This window comes from Eubalaena glacialis, chromosome 6 (genome assembly GCF_028564815.1).
Source record: "Eubalaena glacialis isolate mEubGla1 chromosome 6, mEubGla1.1.hap2.+ XY, whole genome shotgun sequence".
Classification (NCBI taxonomy): Eukaryota; Metazoa; Chordata; class Mammalia; order Artiodactyla; family Balaenidae; genus Eubalaena; species Eubalaena glacialis.
This window is the reverse complement of record NC_083721.1, coordinates 14,779,258-14,794,389: the sequence shown is the minus strand read 5'-3', so window position 1 is coordinate 14,794,389 and position 15,132 is coordinate 14,779,258. Positions and strand designations below refer to the sequence as shown.

General features: G+C 36.4%; 1 protein-coding gene and 2 pseudogenes across 1 annotated transcript; 1 reads left to right on the top strand and 2 right to left on the bottom strand.

The window, feature by feature from the left end:
* LOC133093175 (keratin-associated protein 13-1-like) lies at positions 1 to 553 on the bottom strand. The gene is given in 2 exon segments (XM_061192929.1): positions 1 to 193; positions 195 to 553. Coding segments are annotated over 2 exon segments (501 nt in total). The 5' UTR covers positions 503 to 553.
* Positions 554 to 3,718: 3,165 nt separating this feature from the next.
* On the top strand, positions 3,719 to 8,376 carry LOC133092921 (keratin-associated protein 13-1-like; annotated as a pseudogene).
* A 5,269-nt stretch (positions 8,377 to 13,645) lies between these two features.
* On the bottom strand, positions 13,646 to 14,170 carry LOC133093173 (keratin-associated protein 13-1-like; annotated as a pseudogene).
* Positions 14,171 to 15,132: the final 962 nt, after the last annotated feature.

The window sequence follows — 15,132 nt, the reverse complement described above, 5'->3', positions numbered from 1 at the left end:
TCAGTAGAAGCCAGATCTACAGATTGGCCAGTAACAAGATGAATGGAAACTCCTGGAAGGAAATTTGATTGGGGGGCAGAATCTGGATCCACAGCCCAAGGAAGGGAAGCCACAGACTCCATAACCCAGGGGTCTGAAGCCATGGGATCCAAAGCCCATTGAGTAGCAGCTTCTGTATCCAGAGCTCAGGGAGGCAACTGCTGGACTTAAAGCCCAGACACCCAGCATAAGTTGTCCAGCAGGGACTGCAGAGCCTGGAGGTCCTTGGGCCGTAGCGGGATGTCTGGCAGGGAAAGGACACCACACGAGATGTCTGGCACCTGGTGGGCTCATAGCAGGTCTCCTGACAGCCACGTAATAGAGAGGAGCCCAGCAGGCAGGTGCTAGGAGAGCAGAGGTCAGTGCTGTAGACCAGGTTGCTGGGCCGGAAGGAGCCTGGGTAGCATAGATAGCCTCCAAGGGAGCAGGAGGAGAAGTTTCCAGGGCAGCATGTGTAGGACATGTTGACAGGAGGTATGAGCTCAGTTGAGTTACAGGGAGAAGATTCTGAGTTTGAATTTAACCTTCTGGACAGGTGTGTATATATATACTCTCAGCAGTAGATGTAGTAACCTACAGGGTCATTTTTTACATATTTGTGCTCCCTCATTTACATGTGTGTAACTCAGTAATCTCTGTAATTGCAGTTGGAATCGTTTTCCCCATATTGTATTTATGGGTGCTATAATTTTGGTGTTATAGCCAAGGCCAATGAACTACACCTATGTCAGAAATGTTATGACTGTTTCACACTAATGCTTACCCCATCATAGTGAGGAAATGGTGAGATAAGCATCATTTTCCTTTTCCTCTTGTCATAATCCTTGGGTGTTTTGTGTCTGGCAATGATGAGAAAACACTTTTCTCAAATGGTGGTTAAATAAGATAAAATTATTTCTCTTCTTTGTCAATGGATCAGGGGTGCAACTTTGGCTTGAATGAGGAATCTACTAAATACTGACCTTACTTGTCCCTATGTTTTCTCATTCTCCAAAATTATTGCCCATCTATTACATTCTATTACACATGTGTCTCAGATACAATGGAGAGGAAAAAATATCAGCCAGGACAAACTGAATATCACTGATGGCTACAACCAGAGAGAAACCTGGACAATTATTTGGAGACATAGTGACAGTGAGGGACAGAACCAAGACAGAGTCACAAGTGCAGGCCAGTTTGGACCCTTATGAAGAGAATCAAAGAGCTAAGAAATATTGAGATGAGGGAAGGAAAAATTGAGTTTTAGATTCAGTGTATCTGATATGAGATCTGTAGTCTTAACAGATTCTCATCTGTATGTGTAGCAGCCCTGAGAATTTACTTCTCAGATCTTCATCTGCAGGAGGTTTGATTGACCAAAGGCCCCCCCATGCTATGGTCTGAAATCTAACACTTCATTGGCATGGAAGCCTTCCTTTCCATGGGGCTGCTCCCAGGCAATGACTGAGCATAACAGAGACACATGGAATCCTCTGATGGCCAACAACTGAGGATTCTCCAATGGCCTTGAGGAACTATCTTTAATCTCTGGCTACCTGGGTCATGTCCTTCCCTCTCTTCTTCACTCTGGTCAGACTCGCATGGAAGTCTGACATCTCCTAGCCTTCTTCACTCCCTCCCCCAATTCTTTTCTCCCACAGACATTTCCCAATAAAATCCTTGTACCTTTAATTCCATCTTGGTGTCTGCTTCATGAATGACCTGTACTAACACAGTAAGTTATGGAGTGACTTTTGCCAGCCCAACTATGTCTCTTCCAGATCTTACGGATTCGTTGCCAAGAATCTATCTGGTGTTACTGATTTTCCATTTCCTTATTTTTTTAACAGTATATTCTGCCCTTTTGTTATTTCACTCTTTTGCTTAATCTGGGATTAATGTACTTTCCAATTTCTACTCCTTAGTGTGGATATGGATTCAGTGATTTTCAGCCATTCTTCTAAAATGTATGCATTTAAGGCTATAACTTTCCTACTAAGCACAGTTTAATTTTGATATTTTATAGTTTATTGTGCTTTCTTCTTTGAGGATGGATTGTTTACAAGCATAATGCTTAACTTCCAAAATATGAGGATTTACTAGTTAATTCTGTTGTTCTAGTTGCTATTGCTTCTCAGCTTATACCACTATGATCAGCATATGATCTACTTTGGTAAATGCTTTGTGGGCACTTGAACATAACTGATATTCTGAAGTTTTGACCGCAATGTTTTATGCATGTTACTTAGGCCATATTTGCTAATCATGTCGTTAATATTTTCTATGCCCTTATTGTTTGTTTGTCTGTCATCTGTTTCTATCAAAAGTGAAAGAAGAGTGTTAAATTTCTAGTTGTGATTGTGGATTTGTATATTTCTCTTTGTAGATTGTCATTCTTTTTGGTGTGACAGCTTGAGCCATCTTTATCTTTGTATTTATTGTGTTTGAAATTTGTGATGGTTCCTTAATCTGTGTGTCAAAGAATTCCCAGATGCACTTCTCTGTTTTGCATGTTAAACATTCTAAATGCTTACTTTAAATGTAAAGGAGAGAGTCATTAAATTTTGTCTTAAAGAAGCAAAGGCAAGATAAGATTTAAAATACAAGGGGAAACTCTGGTGAGGGAAAAATGCAGGAAATCAGTATGTTGAATCTTGTTTACACATTTTTGTAATTAAACTAAATGGTTGGTGGGTAGTAAAACATTCAGACTGGACATTCTGTCTTGTACATGCCAACCCGGGTTAACAAACAAAATTATTTCAGTTATTTAATAATTAAAGAAAACAATTTGTAAGTTTAGCTTTGGAGCATTTGTTGCAGGCTGTCTCTGGGTAACGTTTGCTAAAGCCCATCTTTCAGCCATCTCAACCTTAAGCCAGCTCTTCTTATTTTCCTCATTACTATTTCACATGTGAGATGATACCTTTCATCAATTTTGATAAATTGTCAACTATAGTCTCTTCAAATATTGTTTTTGTCCCATTCTTATTTCCTTTTTACCCTGAGATTCTAATTATAAGCAAAATACACTATTAAACTATGTTATATATGCTTCTTACAGTCTTTTCTCTATTTTCAATCTTTTTGTCTTTTTATGCTTTAGTTTGGGAATTTCTTTCTATTCCATCTTCTAGTTCACTAATTGTCTATTCAGCAATGTTTAATCCCCTGATAAAACATATAAATTAGGTTTTCCAAATCAGTTATTATTTTGTAAATTTCTAAAAAATTTCAATTAGTTTCTGTTGTTTAGTTTTCAGTTTTCTGCCAAAATCTTCAATCTTATCTTTAATTCTTTAAACATAACTATTCCTTAATAATAGTATTTTCCTATTTCCTATTGTTAAATTCTTTACATAGGTATTTTAATGTCTGATTTTGACATGTCCATTATATGGATTGTGTATTTCAGATTCTATTTTCTGCTGTTCTGTTTTGTTCCAGTCTTATTTTCTCTTATTCCTGCTGTATTTTTAGAGTAATAGATATTTCATATATATTTTAAAAACCTGGGTGACTTTACCTCCCTCCAGAAAGATTTGCTTATGTTTTTGGAAGGCTGCTAGGATAAAGATGTCAGAATTCTAGATTATTTTAATCCAAAGAGGGATTGAGATAATTCAAACCTGAGCTTCAGTTCTTATAGGAAGCTGTCTATTAGCAACTCAGTTTTACTTCTGGGAACTGGTTCTCCATGGTCTGGGATATTTTCCATGGTCCCAACTCTTTGGTAAGCCCAAAATTCTAATTTTATTTCTCTAGCCCTGTTAGTTTATGAAAATTCTCTCAGCCTCTTAGTCACTACTTTCAAAATCAACATATAATTTGAAGGGAATAGCAACTCCAGATATAGGCTCTTTTCTTTTGATTGCGGTTCTGACCCATATAGTGTCTCTGTGACTCTGGAACATTTTGATATGGCTCTGAAGTTTTCAAACACAGATTTTTTTTTTTTTAATTTCTCCAGCTTTTCTATTCTCATTGAGAAGAATTGTTCAATGTTTTAAACAATGTTAACTTGCTAATTTTATGTAATTTTTAAAGGTTTATTTATGTTTAGAATACATAAGAGCGTTTCAAATAAGGGAGTACCTACAGTGAAGATGACCATTTAAAAGTCTGTTACAGCAGTTTAAGTAGTAATAGATGACACCAGAAGTCATGGAATTTAAATGCCACTGTTGTGAGTATCAACCTTTCTTTCTAACCCTGTCTCCCACTCCCGTACCACTTCCCGTGCCTTACACTGTTACAATATGGCCTACACTCCCCACGTGCCTTCATACCTTTCTGATTTTCTCATCCCGTTTTAACCTTCCAGACCTTATTTTGTTCTGTTCCATATTTATTGCATCTTTGCTTTTCTAAGTGACACCCCACTCCCAACGGAAGCTGTCCACACCCTGCCTACGTCTCCTGGGTAATCATCTGTACAATCTGAAGGCTGATTCTTCGGGGCATCTGTAAAGCTCTGCCTAAGGACTTTTTCACTTCCCAGGGCATGCTGAGCCCCTGCACAGGGAATCCTCCACTAGAACTGAGCTCCAGCTGTCTACAGTGGTGCCCGGCTTAGTAATGCACCCTGTACTGCCTTCCTTCCATTCCCTGTCAATCTTCCCACCCCCTGCAGGTGTTTACTGTGATCACCTCCCAAGTAAAAAACTTGCCCTTGAATCCATGTTCTCAAGCTTTGTTTCCAGATAATTTATAGAAAAATACCTGGATGTCTCATTAATACATTTCCTGAAAAATCTTCGATGTTTCTCCACCTTGTAAAATTGTAATTATAGCACAAGGAACTATACTCAATATTTTATAACTTATAAGAGAAAAAATCTGAAAAAGAATATATATATAATATGTACATTATAAGTGAATCTGTGCTGTGCACCTGAAACAAATGCAGTATTGTAAATCAACCATACTTCAATAAAAATAAATAAATTGTAATTTTAAATTCCTAGGGAAAAATACCAAGAATATATTACAAAGGGAAATGTGCTTTAGTATTGTATGTGGCACATTTAAGAAAGGCAGCCATATCTTTGTCCAACGAATATATTTTTAAGAACACAGAATTCAAAAGTCTTCTAATCTATGTTGGATAATAATAAAGAACATATTTTGTGGCTAATAGGTAATAATAGAGAGTGATTAAAGGGGACCTTTATATAAGAAGTATTGGCTTTTGTTTATTGTTTCAAACCTAGATGATTAATAAAAGAAAGATCCCCAGCAGGTTAGTGACCAGTTGACTGGTAATTTGGAGAAGAGCAGTAGGTGGGTGCCGACCACTGTAACTTTCAACTATGGACGAGATTCTGCTGGAAACACACCTCACATATCAAAACTATTTTGTTCATAACATAAGGGTTTAGACTCTGCAATTAAAAAATCAGAAGTCACTGGATGCACAGCTCAAAGTGATAAATTTTACATGAAATATATATCTCAATTTTTGTTATAAATAACTCAGTTTAAAAAAAAAGAACAAAAATAATGGTGGAGGTTTATGTTATATAGAACAAACAATATACTCTCTGGGCTTAATTTAGTCCACGTTTAGGGAGTTTACAAATTCTTCTTGAATTTATATTAATTTAAAGTAGATGAAAATTTAGCAATTTAGAGCAAAGGGAAGAGAAGAATATCTCTTGTCAGGGAATAGTCCTTGAACAAGGAAACTGGAGTAACTGAAGACAAATTCACTCAATTTCCCAGTTTTGCCAGATAAATTTATGCTCCCCTTTTAACTCAGGTATTTTATATTTAAACATTTTAAAAATTTTGTCCAGCTTTATTGAAGTATAAATGACAAATAGCAGTTGATATATATAGTGTACAATGTGGTGTTTTGCTATAGGTATATATTGTGAAATGATTACTGAAATCAAACTAACATATCCATCACTTCATGTGGTTACAATTTGTGTGTGTATGTGTGGTGAGACCGCTTAAGATCATCTCACTTAGGAAATATCAAGTATACAAAATAGTATTAGTGGTATCATTAACTATAGTTACCAGGCTGTACATCAGATCTGCAGAACTTATTCATCCTGCATAATTAAAATCTTGTACCCTTTGGCCAATATCAGAATAATTTTAGAGTTGTGTTTGAAAACAGAAAAAATGGGGAAGGAATAGTGTCCACAGTATTGTATCAATTAGACATTTTACCTACTTGCTGAGGCACAAAGCAAGGAGAAATGAATTCTGGTCTTGAAGAACAGAAAATAAAGGACTCACCAAGTAACTATTTGAATTGGGTGTATTTACTTCTTTCCTCAGTCCTCTTCCTTCTGGAAGGTCTACATTATGTTACTTTTAAAGTTGCCATAGATTTTATTGATAAGATTCAATATTTTTAACATTATTATTTTTTGTAAGTTTATAAAAGTTTTATTAGAAAATAAAATAAGAAAATATTGCCGTCAACCATAACACTATATTTCCTCGAGTCTGGAATATAATTTAACTGGTTTTATTCTAACATTGAATATTTTGTGAATGAACTAGAAAATATCTGTTTATACTCTCAGAATATGAAAAATCTAGCAAACTTTGTTTTTAAACTTAGAATCTGTAGTTAAGGAGAGGCTATAAATATATATAAACATATATATGTATATGAAAAAACAGAAGAGAAAGTCTAAGTTAAGCACAGAAAAAGGAGGAAAAGAAAAAGGAGGAAAGAAAAATGTTACTGTGGGGACAAAAAGAGAGAAGAGAGAGAGAGATTCATACGTTCTGCAGAGGAAAAGAGAACTGGAAAGAAAAAACTTTCAAACTGCAGCTCTGCAAGTGCCAGTAAGTCATTCAAAGCCTGTGCAGAGAAAAACTAGAGACATTCCAAGACAATAGAAGTCCTAGGTATTTATAAATGTAGATGATAAAAGGGACAACATATCAAAATTCATAAAATATACTAATTTTGAAAATTTTAGTTAAGAAGACATTAGGAAACAGCCAGTAATTTGAGTGCAATAGAAAAAACAATTTTCTTGAGCCTTCTCTGCTTCACTTTCATTTGTTTCCTCCCCTCATCAGACTCGTGTTTCCCTCCTGGCTGAATAGAGATGGGCCCAGATTGATCTTCCCTGGTACTATTTCAACTGAGCCTTTTTTTTTTTGTCATCTTATCTTTACATACACAGCAAAGTGTCTTTCAGTTTCTAGCCATTTCTCTCTCAGTCTCTTTGTTTTATCTATTTTTGGTCTCTCTTCATTGGATTAGAGACACACTGTAACTGTGATACTTGGTGTATTAGTTTTCTATTGCTGCCATAACAGATTGCCACCAAGTGATTTTGGAGAATAGGAATGAATGTTGACAAGGTGGATCATTCCAGGAAGGATTCCATCCAGCTAGAAACCGTGCCTCTGATCCATTGTACCAGAAGAAAATTGATTTTGTCTCATTCCCCACTCTTAGGAGGAAAGCATCTACCAGCAAAACCAGATGTGGATACACAGGAATCAGATTAGCATAAACCAGAGGAAAAGTTTTCCTGGTCTTGTTGCTTTCCTGGTCATCATGGGATGTGCATTAATGTAAAACAGTCAGCATTTCTGACACAGCAGTAGTCCATTGGCTTTGGCTATGACAACAAAATTACAGCACCCATAAAAACAAATGCGGAAAACTATTCAAATGCAACTGCAGTTACAGAGAAGACTATTGAATTACACATATGCAAAAGAGGAAATCTAATGTGGGAACTGTGACCCCATAGGTGTCACACCCATTGCTGAAAGTATATAAATGCCATAGTTCAGGAGTGACATTCAAGCAGAATCTTCTCACAGTAACTCAGCTGAACTCACATCTCCTGTCAACATATCCTATAATTGCTGCTCTGGAAACTTCTCCTCCCGCTCCCTTTTGGGGCCACTTGTGCTACGCAGGCTCCTTCTACCCAAGCCACCTGGTCTACAGCACTGACCTCTGCTCTCCCAGCACCTGCCAGCTGGGCTCTTCTCTCTACAGTCAGGAGACCTGCTATGAGCCCATCAGGTGCCAGACATCCCTTGTGGTGTCCAGTCCCTGCCAGACATCCTGCTACTGCCCCAGGACCTCCAGTCTCTGCAGTCCCTGCTGGACAACTTAACGCTGGGTGTCTGAGCTTTAGGTCCAGCAGCTTCAGTTCCCTGAGCTCCGGATCCAGAAGATGCTACTCACTGGGCTGTGGATTCCGTGGCCTCAAACTCCCGGAGTTATGGAGTCTGCGGCTCCCTTCCCTGGGCTGTGGATCCAGATTCTGCAGTCCAACCAACTTTGCCTCCAGTAGCTGCCAATCACTGTGTTACAGACCAACATGTGGATTCTGTTTCTATTGTTCAACTTGTTGAGGGTCTAGATCCTTTCGAGTATTGAGATCAAAGTCTTTACCCAGTACAGCCATCATTTTCATTCTCACCATTTACCACTGTTCTTTTATTCTTAAATCATCAGTTTCTTGCATCATCAACTTTTGAGAGACTCTGAATTTAATGAATAACCCAATATGAAGTCCTAATATCTGTGCTATTGATAGAAAATATGCTATTGGATTTTCATGGAAGAGCAATTGAAAATGAAAATCTTAATCTGATAAATGTATGTTGTCATCTAGCACCCAAATATATTGTTCATCTTATTATTATTTGCCTATAGTTTATTTAGGATTTGGGAATTTTTAATAAAGATCAATATGACTCTGAAACTGGGTTTGGGAACACACATTTTGATAGATTTGAGCAAATTTCTTTTGTCAGTGCATATGTTCCCTACTGGGAGTATTTATTTCCTGGAGGTCCATATTTTGTATGTCTCAATATCAGTGACACTTGCCTGAGAATGGAGGCATGGATTTCTGCTGATAAAGGAACACAGAGAAATTGGCACATAACTAGAAATGCAGGCGACAAGAATACAATATAATTTATAAGATAAGGTTACACATAGACCAAAAACATACCTGAAAGTCTAGTATCTGAGTGTGGATCTTCAGCTAAGAGAAAAGATGAGCCTTAAACAACTGCTAAGATAGAGGTTTTGCTCCCTGTTGGTTGGCATAAGTGCCATAATCCTTCCCTGAGCCTGGTCCCTGAGCATGATTCATTCCTGAGCCGTCCCTATGAACATATGTAAAGAGATTCACAATGACCTTAAGTGGGGAGTAACTGGGTTAAGGAGGTGTGGGAAAACCTCCTGATGCTTCTCCAAGGTTCAAACTGCATCAACTAAGAGCAACACATCTGAGCAATGCTGAACAAACATTTATATCCATTAGTCTTAGCCTGAACCCGTCTCTCCCTGAAAGCAGAGCTCAAGTCAAAACCTTGGGTACAGACAGTGTATTTGCCACGAGACCCCAGGGAGCTAGTTTGGGAGACCATGGAAGGTGAAAGAATCAAAGACGAAAATTTCACAAAGGAACATATTTTTTGGTCGATTTATGGTGGGCAATGGAGACTCAATTGTTCAGGGCCTTTTTAGGAATGTATAGAATGACTTTTGGAATTGTCCACCCCAGGATCTGATCAACAGGGGGAAGCATTTATGCATCAGCTTCTGTCTCCCATTGCTAGAATGTTGTCCCTGATGTTTGTTACTTTCCTGGAACCTCATTACCTGTGCAAAGAGGATTCATAGTGTGTTCCTTTTGTTTTCCTGGCTGTGCCGAGAAGCCCAGGTAGAGAGTGAAAGAAAAGTTGTCTATGCATGAAGGGAGAGACTGTCTGTGCAGAGAGGGTTGAAACCTGCATGAAATTGTTCACCATATCTGTGCCTGGGATCATAGGTGAGAAAATGAGGATATAACAGAGAATACAAGGGTACCAGATACACCACTTGCATTTAATGCTCAAACATCCTTGTGAGAAAGACAGACATTGTGTCATATAGATCTTTCTAGACATGAAGGAATGAAAAGTCAAAAAGTATTAGAATCTTGCCCAAGGTTATACATCAAAGATCCAGTAGAATCTGATCTCTTGAATTAATCTTTTCTTGTTCTTTCCTGAAGTTTTTTAAAACTCCTTTTTTAACCAAGATCCTTGAGTATTTCTCTACAGAGATTGCTTTATCTGAATAGACTTCAGCTCCTATTGGATTTAGTTTCATTAGCCTCATGAGCAGTATTCATAATAAAGAGAAAAATAAAAATAAATGCAGCATTTAGGAGAAGGAAGCTAAAGAAAGATGAGCTAATTTCTCTTGAAAACATTTGCATTAACCATAATATTTAATAATAGTCCAAGAGAAATACTTGATTATCCCTCAGGAAGATATTGCTAGAAATCCTGAGTGCTATGACAAATCCTATATTAATTATCATTATTAATGTCACATTATAATGTTCCCTTTCTCAATAACTAATGCTATGAACAAGAATAGTAAAACAAAACAAAATGAAACCCTCTCTTTCACAGCCACACATACACAATTTCAATACCAGCAACCAAAAAATTGAAGATAATGGGCTTATTGTTAAAAATTAAAAAGAAATAAGAGATAAAGATGATTCTTATATAACTTGGCAGATTTCTTATCTTCCCTCGAAATTCCCCCAACACAAACACTGTCACTTCTAGAAGATTTTCTCTGAAAATTAAAAAAAAAAGTAAAATTACCAAACTGTGACATCTCACTAATCTGTAAAGTGCATTCCCATTTTGGTGAGTCAGATTGAAGGAGCAAGGAGTCAATCAGGATAAAATCATGGGAAAGTTCCTGCAGAGAGAAAAGTAGTATAATTGGATGCAAAAGTAACATAGAATGTGGAAGAAAGATTGAGAATCAGGCATTGAAGAATGTATAGCCCAAGCAGGAGACAAAAATAATTTCCCTACGTGTGTGTTTTGTTATGTAAAATAACATACTAATGACATAAAAATCAACAACACAAAGGCATGAGGAAAACAATAATACAACAGAGGTGGAGGAGGTGATTGATGAGGTAGGGAAAAACATGCCAAAATAACCTACTCTGGGTATATACAAAAATGTTTTAAAACTACAATTTCTACTCTGAGTAGCAGAATATTACAGCATGTTTGGATTCAATTATGGGTTATATGTTTACAGCAATTACAACTGTATTTTTTCTCCATAGAAATCTTACTTTATTGTTTTTACCATGATGTTGTCCTTCACCAAAATTTGTATTTTTATTGTTACTGAGACAACCAAAAATTTTACCTTTGATGTTGAACTTTTTAAATGATTTTATATTAGCATTGTCAAATAGACTATTATGAACTTTCAATAGCTTTACATGGGTTCTTTGGACTGCATGAAGAAATCAAACCACTATTGGAATTAATTCATTTTTGACTTAAAGTGTTTAACAATACTGACATAATACTGGCTTCATTAATCCTTAATGAAGTTTTTCTTTTGCTAATGGAGGAGCATATCATCAGCTACTGCTTCATTTGTTGTTTTGTTTTGTTGTTGTTGTTGGATTTTTTTTTTTGTTTTTACTTGCACAAGAAAACTTAGGATTTAACATGAGTAAAAATGATTTAGAATAGTTATGTGACCTAAATGAAATGTATGCATCAGAGTGATATATTAACACATCTTTTGCAACTGCTAGTGATTAATCATCTTTGGAAGTAATCGTCTTAAAATTTCTATCTTTTGAAATAGATACGGATGCTTCTTCAGCAAAATTGTCTCTTTTATTTTTCATGTGGTAAGTGATATTTCTGACCCCAGTGGTGGAGAGTAAATGTTATTGAATTGCTGTACAAGTCATATATTCACCATCAATTTGCTTTAGTAATAGAAATTAAGTATTCACATTTTTAAATTAAATATGAACTTTTAGTTTTCACTCTTTGCTCCTAAAAAGATATTTTTTTGCAAAGTTTAAAGAAGAAAGATGTTCCCAAACAATAAAATGAATAGTTGTAGATTTAAACAATACGACATGTGGCAAAGCCACTGTAGCAAGAGCATTTAGATTAATATTTATATGCTGTGTGCCGCCCTCAATTTTAGGCCCATATTTTATGTACACCTAATCAGTAATTCTAAATTCCCCACTATCTCCACCTACTGGTAGTTTGGGGTGTATTATTGCACCTTGCAGGCTGTGGAAAGAGCCATAGCAGTACTGGCTAGGTTAGAATGACAAATGACCATCCACGAAGATTTGAACATGTGAGCTGTCCTACCGCTTGTATCTGAGTGTAATTTGTTTTCCATGATCCCTCTGCAATAAAAGGAGTAGTTCCATTTTGTTCAGGCAGGATGACCAAGGAAAGGATAGGATATGGTTTGTCTTCTTTCAGATTTAACACTGGTTAAAGTGAAAACTCTGTACACTATACATATATGTCATACTCCACTAGATGAAACCATAGCAAAAGCAAAGTGGTTTCCTAAACTGATCATCACTTATGTTAACTCAATTATTCATTATAAATAAAAAGTGAAAAATCTAAGACAATTACCAAATGGGACTGGATGCTGAGACAAATGGAAAAAACCAAGACATATGGTTACCCTGTGGGTGACAATCTAGGTCATCTGTATCTTTCAGTAATGTTGTCCTTGACATAATGGATAAAAGTTTGGAGCATAACTGCTGATTCAGGAGTGATCAGCTGCTTAAATATTTAGTTGAATCTTGTAACAAGAGAATATTTGCATTGTTTTTGAGTTTCACTTTCTTTTTGTTTGTTTTTTTCCAAACAAATGTTATCAACAGAACTAAAAACATAGTAGCAATTGGGACTCCATCAAACTTGTATAACGGATTTTATGGAAAATGTTGGGCTTACTTGTTAATAAGTACTGGAATGTGCTAGATGTTTCATTTACAAATCAATTAGAAATTTCATTTGATTTCTTACATGCATGCAAAGCTGGGAGAACTGGAATTCTCACCAAATCTAACTCACTAAAATCTAAGTTCTTACTAAATATCCCCATTTCAATTTCTCAAATATTTTAGAATGTATTTATGATTAATTTTCCTTCCAGAATTATATGATGTAGTCAATTTAATATACCTTACAACTTGTAACTATTTTATATAAAAATATTCAAGTTTCTAACCCACGACAAAACCAAAGGTCACAGTTATTTGTTTGTAGTCTTAAAAATGTATTTTCAGGTTTTATCATATGAAGGTATTAACAGATGGAGTAAACATAAAAGATGAAATAATTTCTTCCAAACCTAAAGGACACTGGACAGTTTTACATTTTAAAGTAAAGATTTTTTAAGTGATGAATACAAGATACAGAAATATCCAGCCAGATATTTAGAAGTAGTTTTGAAGACACAAAGTAAACAAATAATGTTAAAGCCAATATGTGGATGTCATATACCATATTTTTATTTAAAATTACAACATTTTTTTCTACTAGTAATATTTGAAATAGACTCATTAGGAGAAATAAATAGGAAATAAATGTGCTTCAATATTTTTGGCATGTTTCTTCAATGAATACATTTCCAGTTACTGGTATTCAAATTATCCCTAATCCACAGTAGGTAACAGTAGAAGTCAAATTTATAAGCTAAATGTAGGAAAAAAGGTCAATAAATAGTATAGATATTGATATAGCAATTATTGCATTAAATTTCTAGATGTAGTAGGTACTGTGTTCAGGCATAATATTAGTAGAAGCCAGGTCCACAGGTTGGTTGGAAAGAAAGAGACTGGCAGCTCCTAGAAGAGAGGTAGGTTGGAAGGTAAAAGCTGGATCTACAACTTAGGGATGAGAAAGCATTGGGGCCACAACCCACTGATTAGAAACCACTGGATCCAAAGCCCAGAGAAGGGAAGCCACAATTAAAAGATTGAAAGTTACTTGGAGCCAAAGCCCAGAGGCCCAGAGACACAGAGTAAGTCGTCTGGCAGGGAATGAAGAACATGGAGGTCCTCTGGTGGTAGCAGGACATCTGGCAGGGACCGGACACCACATGGAATGTCTGGCACCTGATGGGATCACAGCAAGTCTCCTGACAGCCAGTGTAGAGAGAGGAACCCAGACGGCAGGAGCTGGGAGAGCAGCGGTCAGTGTTGTAGACCAGGTTGCTGGGGTAAGAAGAGCCATAGGAGGAGCCTGAGTAGTGCAGGTGGTCCCCAAGGGAGCGGGAGGAGAAGTTTCCAGAGCAGCGGTAGTAGGACATGTTGACAGGACATGTAACTTACAATGGGAATACTCTAAGTTTGAATGTCACTTTTTCAACAGGGGCATTTATATAACCTTATCATTGACTGTGTCATCCACATGGTTTATAAAAACAAGTCACCTTCCTCTTTTTAATTGAATTGGAAAGATCAGCATAGTTATACATATGTAGTATTTGTGGTTTTACAACTGGAAAGTGCAGTCATGTTTGTGCCTTGGAATTCAGGTAATAGTATTGAATTTTTAAAGCTCTTAGTCATCCTTCTCTACCAAAGGTCACTGAGCAGATCACTCAGAAAACTTTAGATGTAGTGTCTGGGCTGAGGGAAGCTGGCTTAATTAAAGTAATTGATACCCCTTTCACAGTCTGTCTCAAAATCGTTGCCATCTGGATAGCAAAGTTGCTAACTGATCTACTCAAAGTCATTTTTTTAAAAACAAAAACATACATTGATTGTTACCAGGAAGTGGAAAGTTTACCTAATGGACAGTGCCATCAGGAAGCAGCAGTGGTAACATGCAGATGTATGAAAAATTTTTTTTTTAATCGGATCTCGATTTTAATAGCTTTAGTGAAATATTAACTGAGAGACCCCCTTATTTCTGATGTCCCTGCTTAAAATTGCATGCAAACTAATGAGTCAGTCTTAGCTTTTCTGTCTTCTGTGTGTGTCTTTACTGTAGAATTAGTTAAATTTTAAATATAAATATAAATTTCTTTATATTATTTTGGAATGTTAGAGGTTATTTATCTAAGATGCTGGGAAAAAAAACATTAAAAATGTGGCAAAAATGCCTAGTATTTCTCTCTCTAATCAGAGGTGATGTTTACCACTAAAAGGATTCCCCAGAATCTGAAAAATGCCCCTGTTCTATAGAAAGTTTATAAGGTAATTGCCTTGAACTTTTGGAGCAAAGGGGTCATCTTAAAGAGAGTCTTCCTTTGCCTCAGGAAGCGACATATATCAC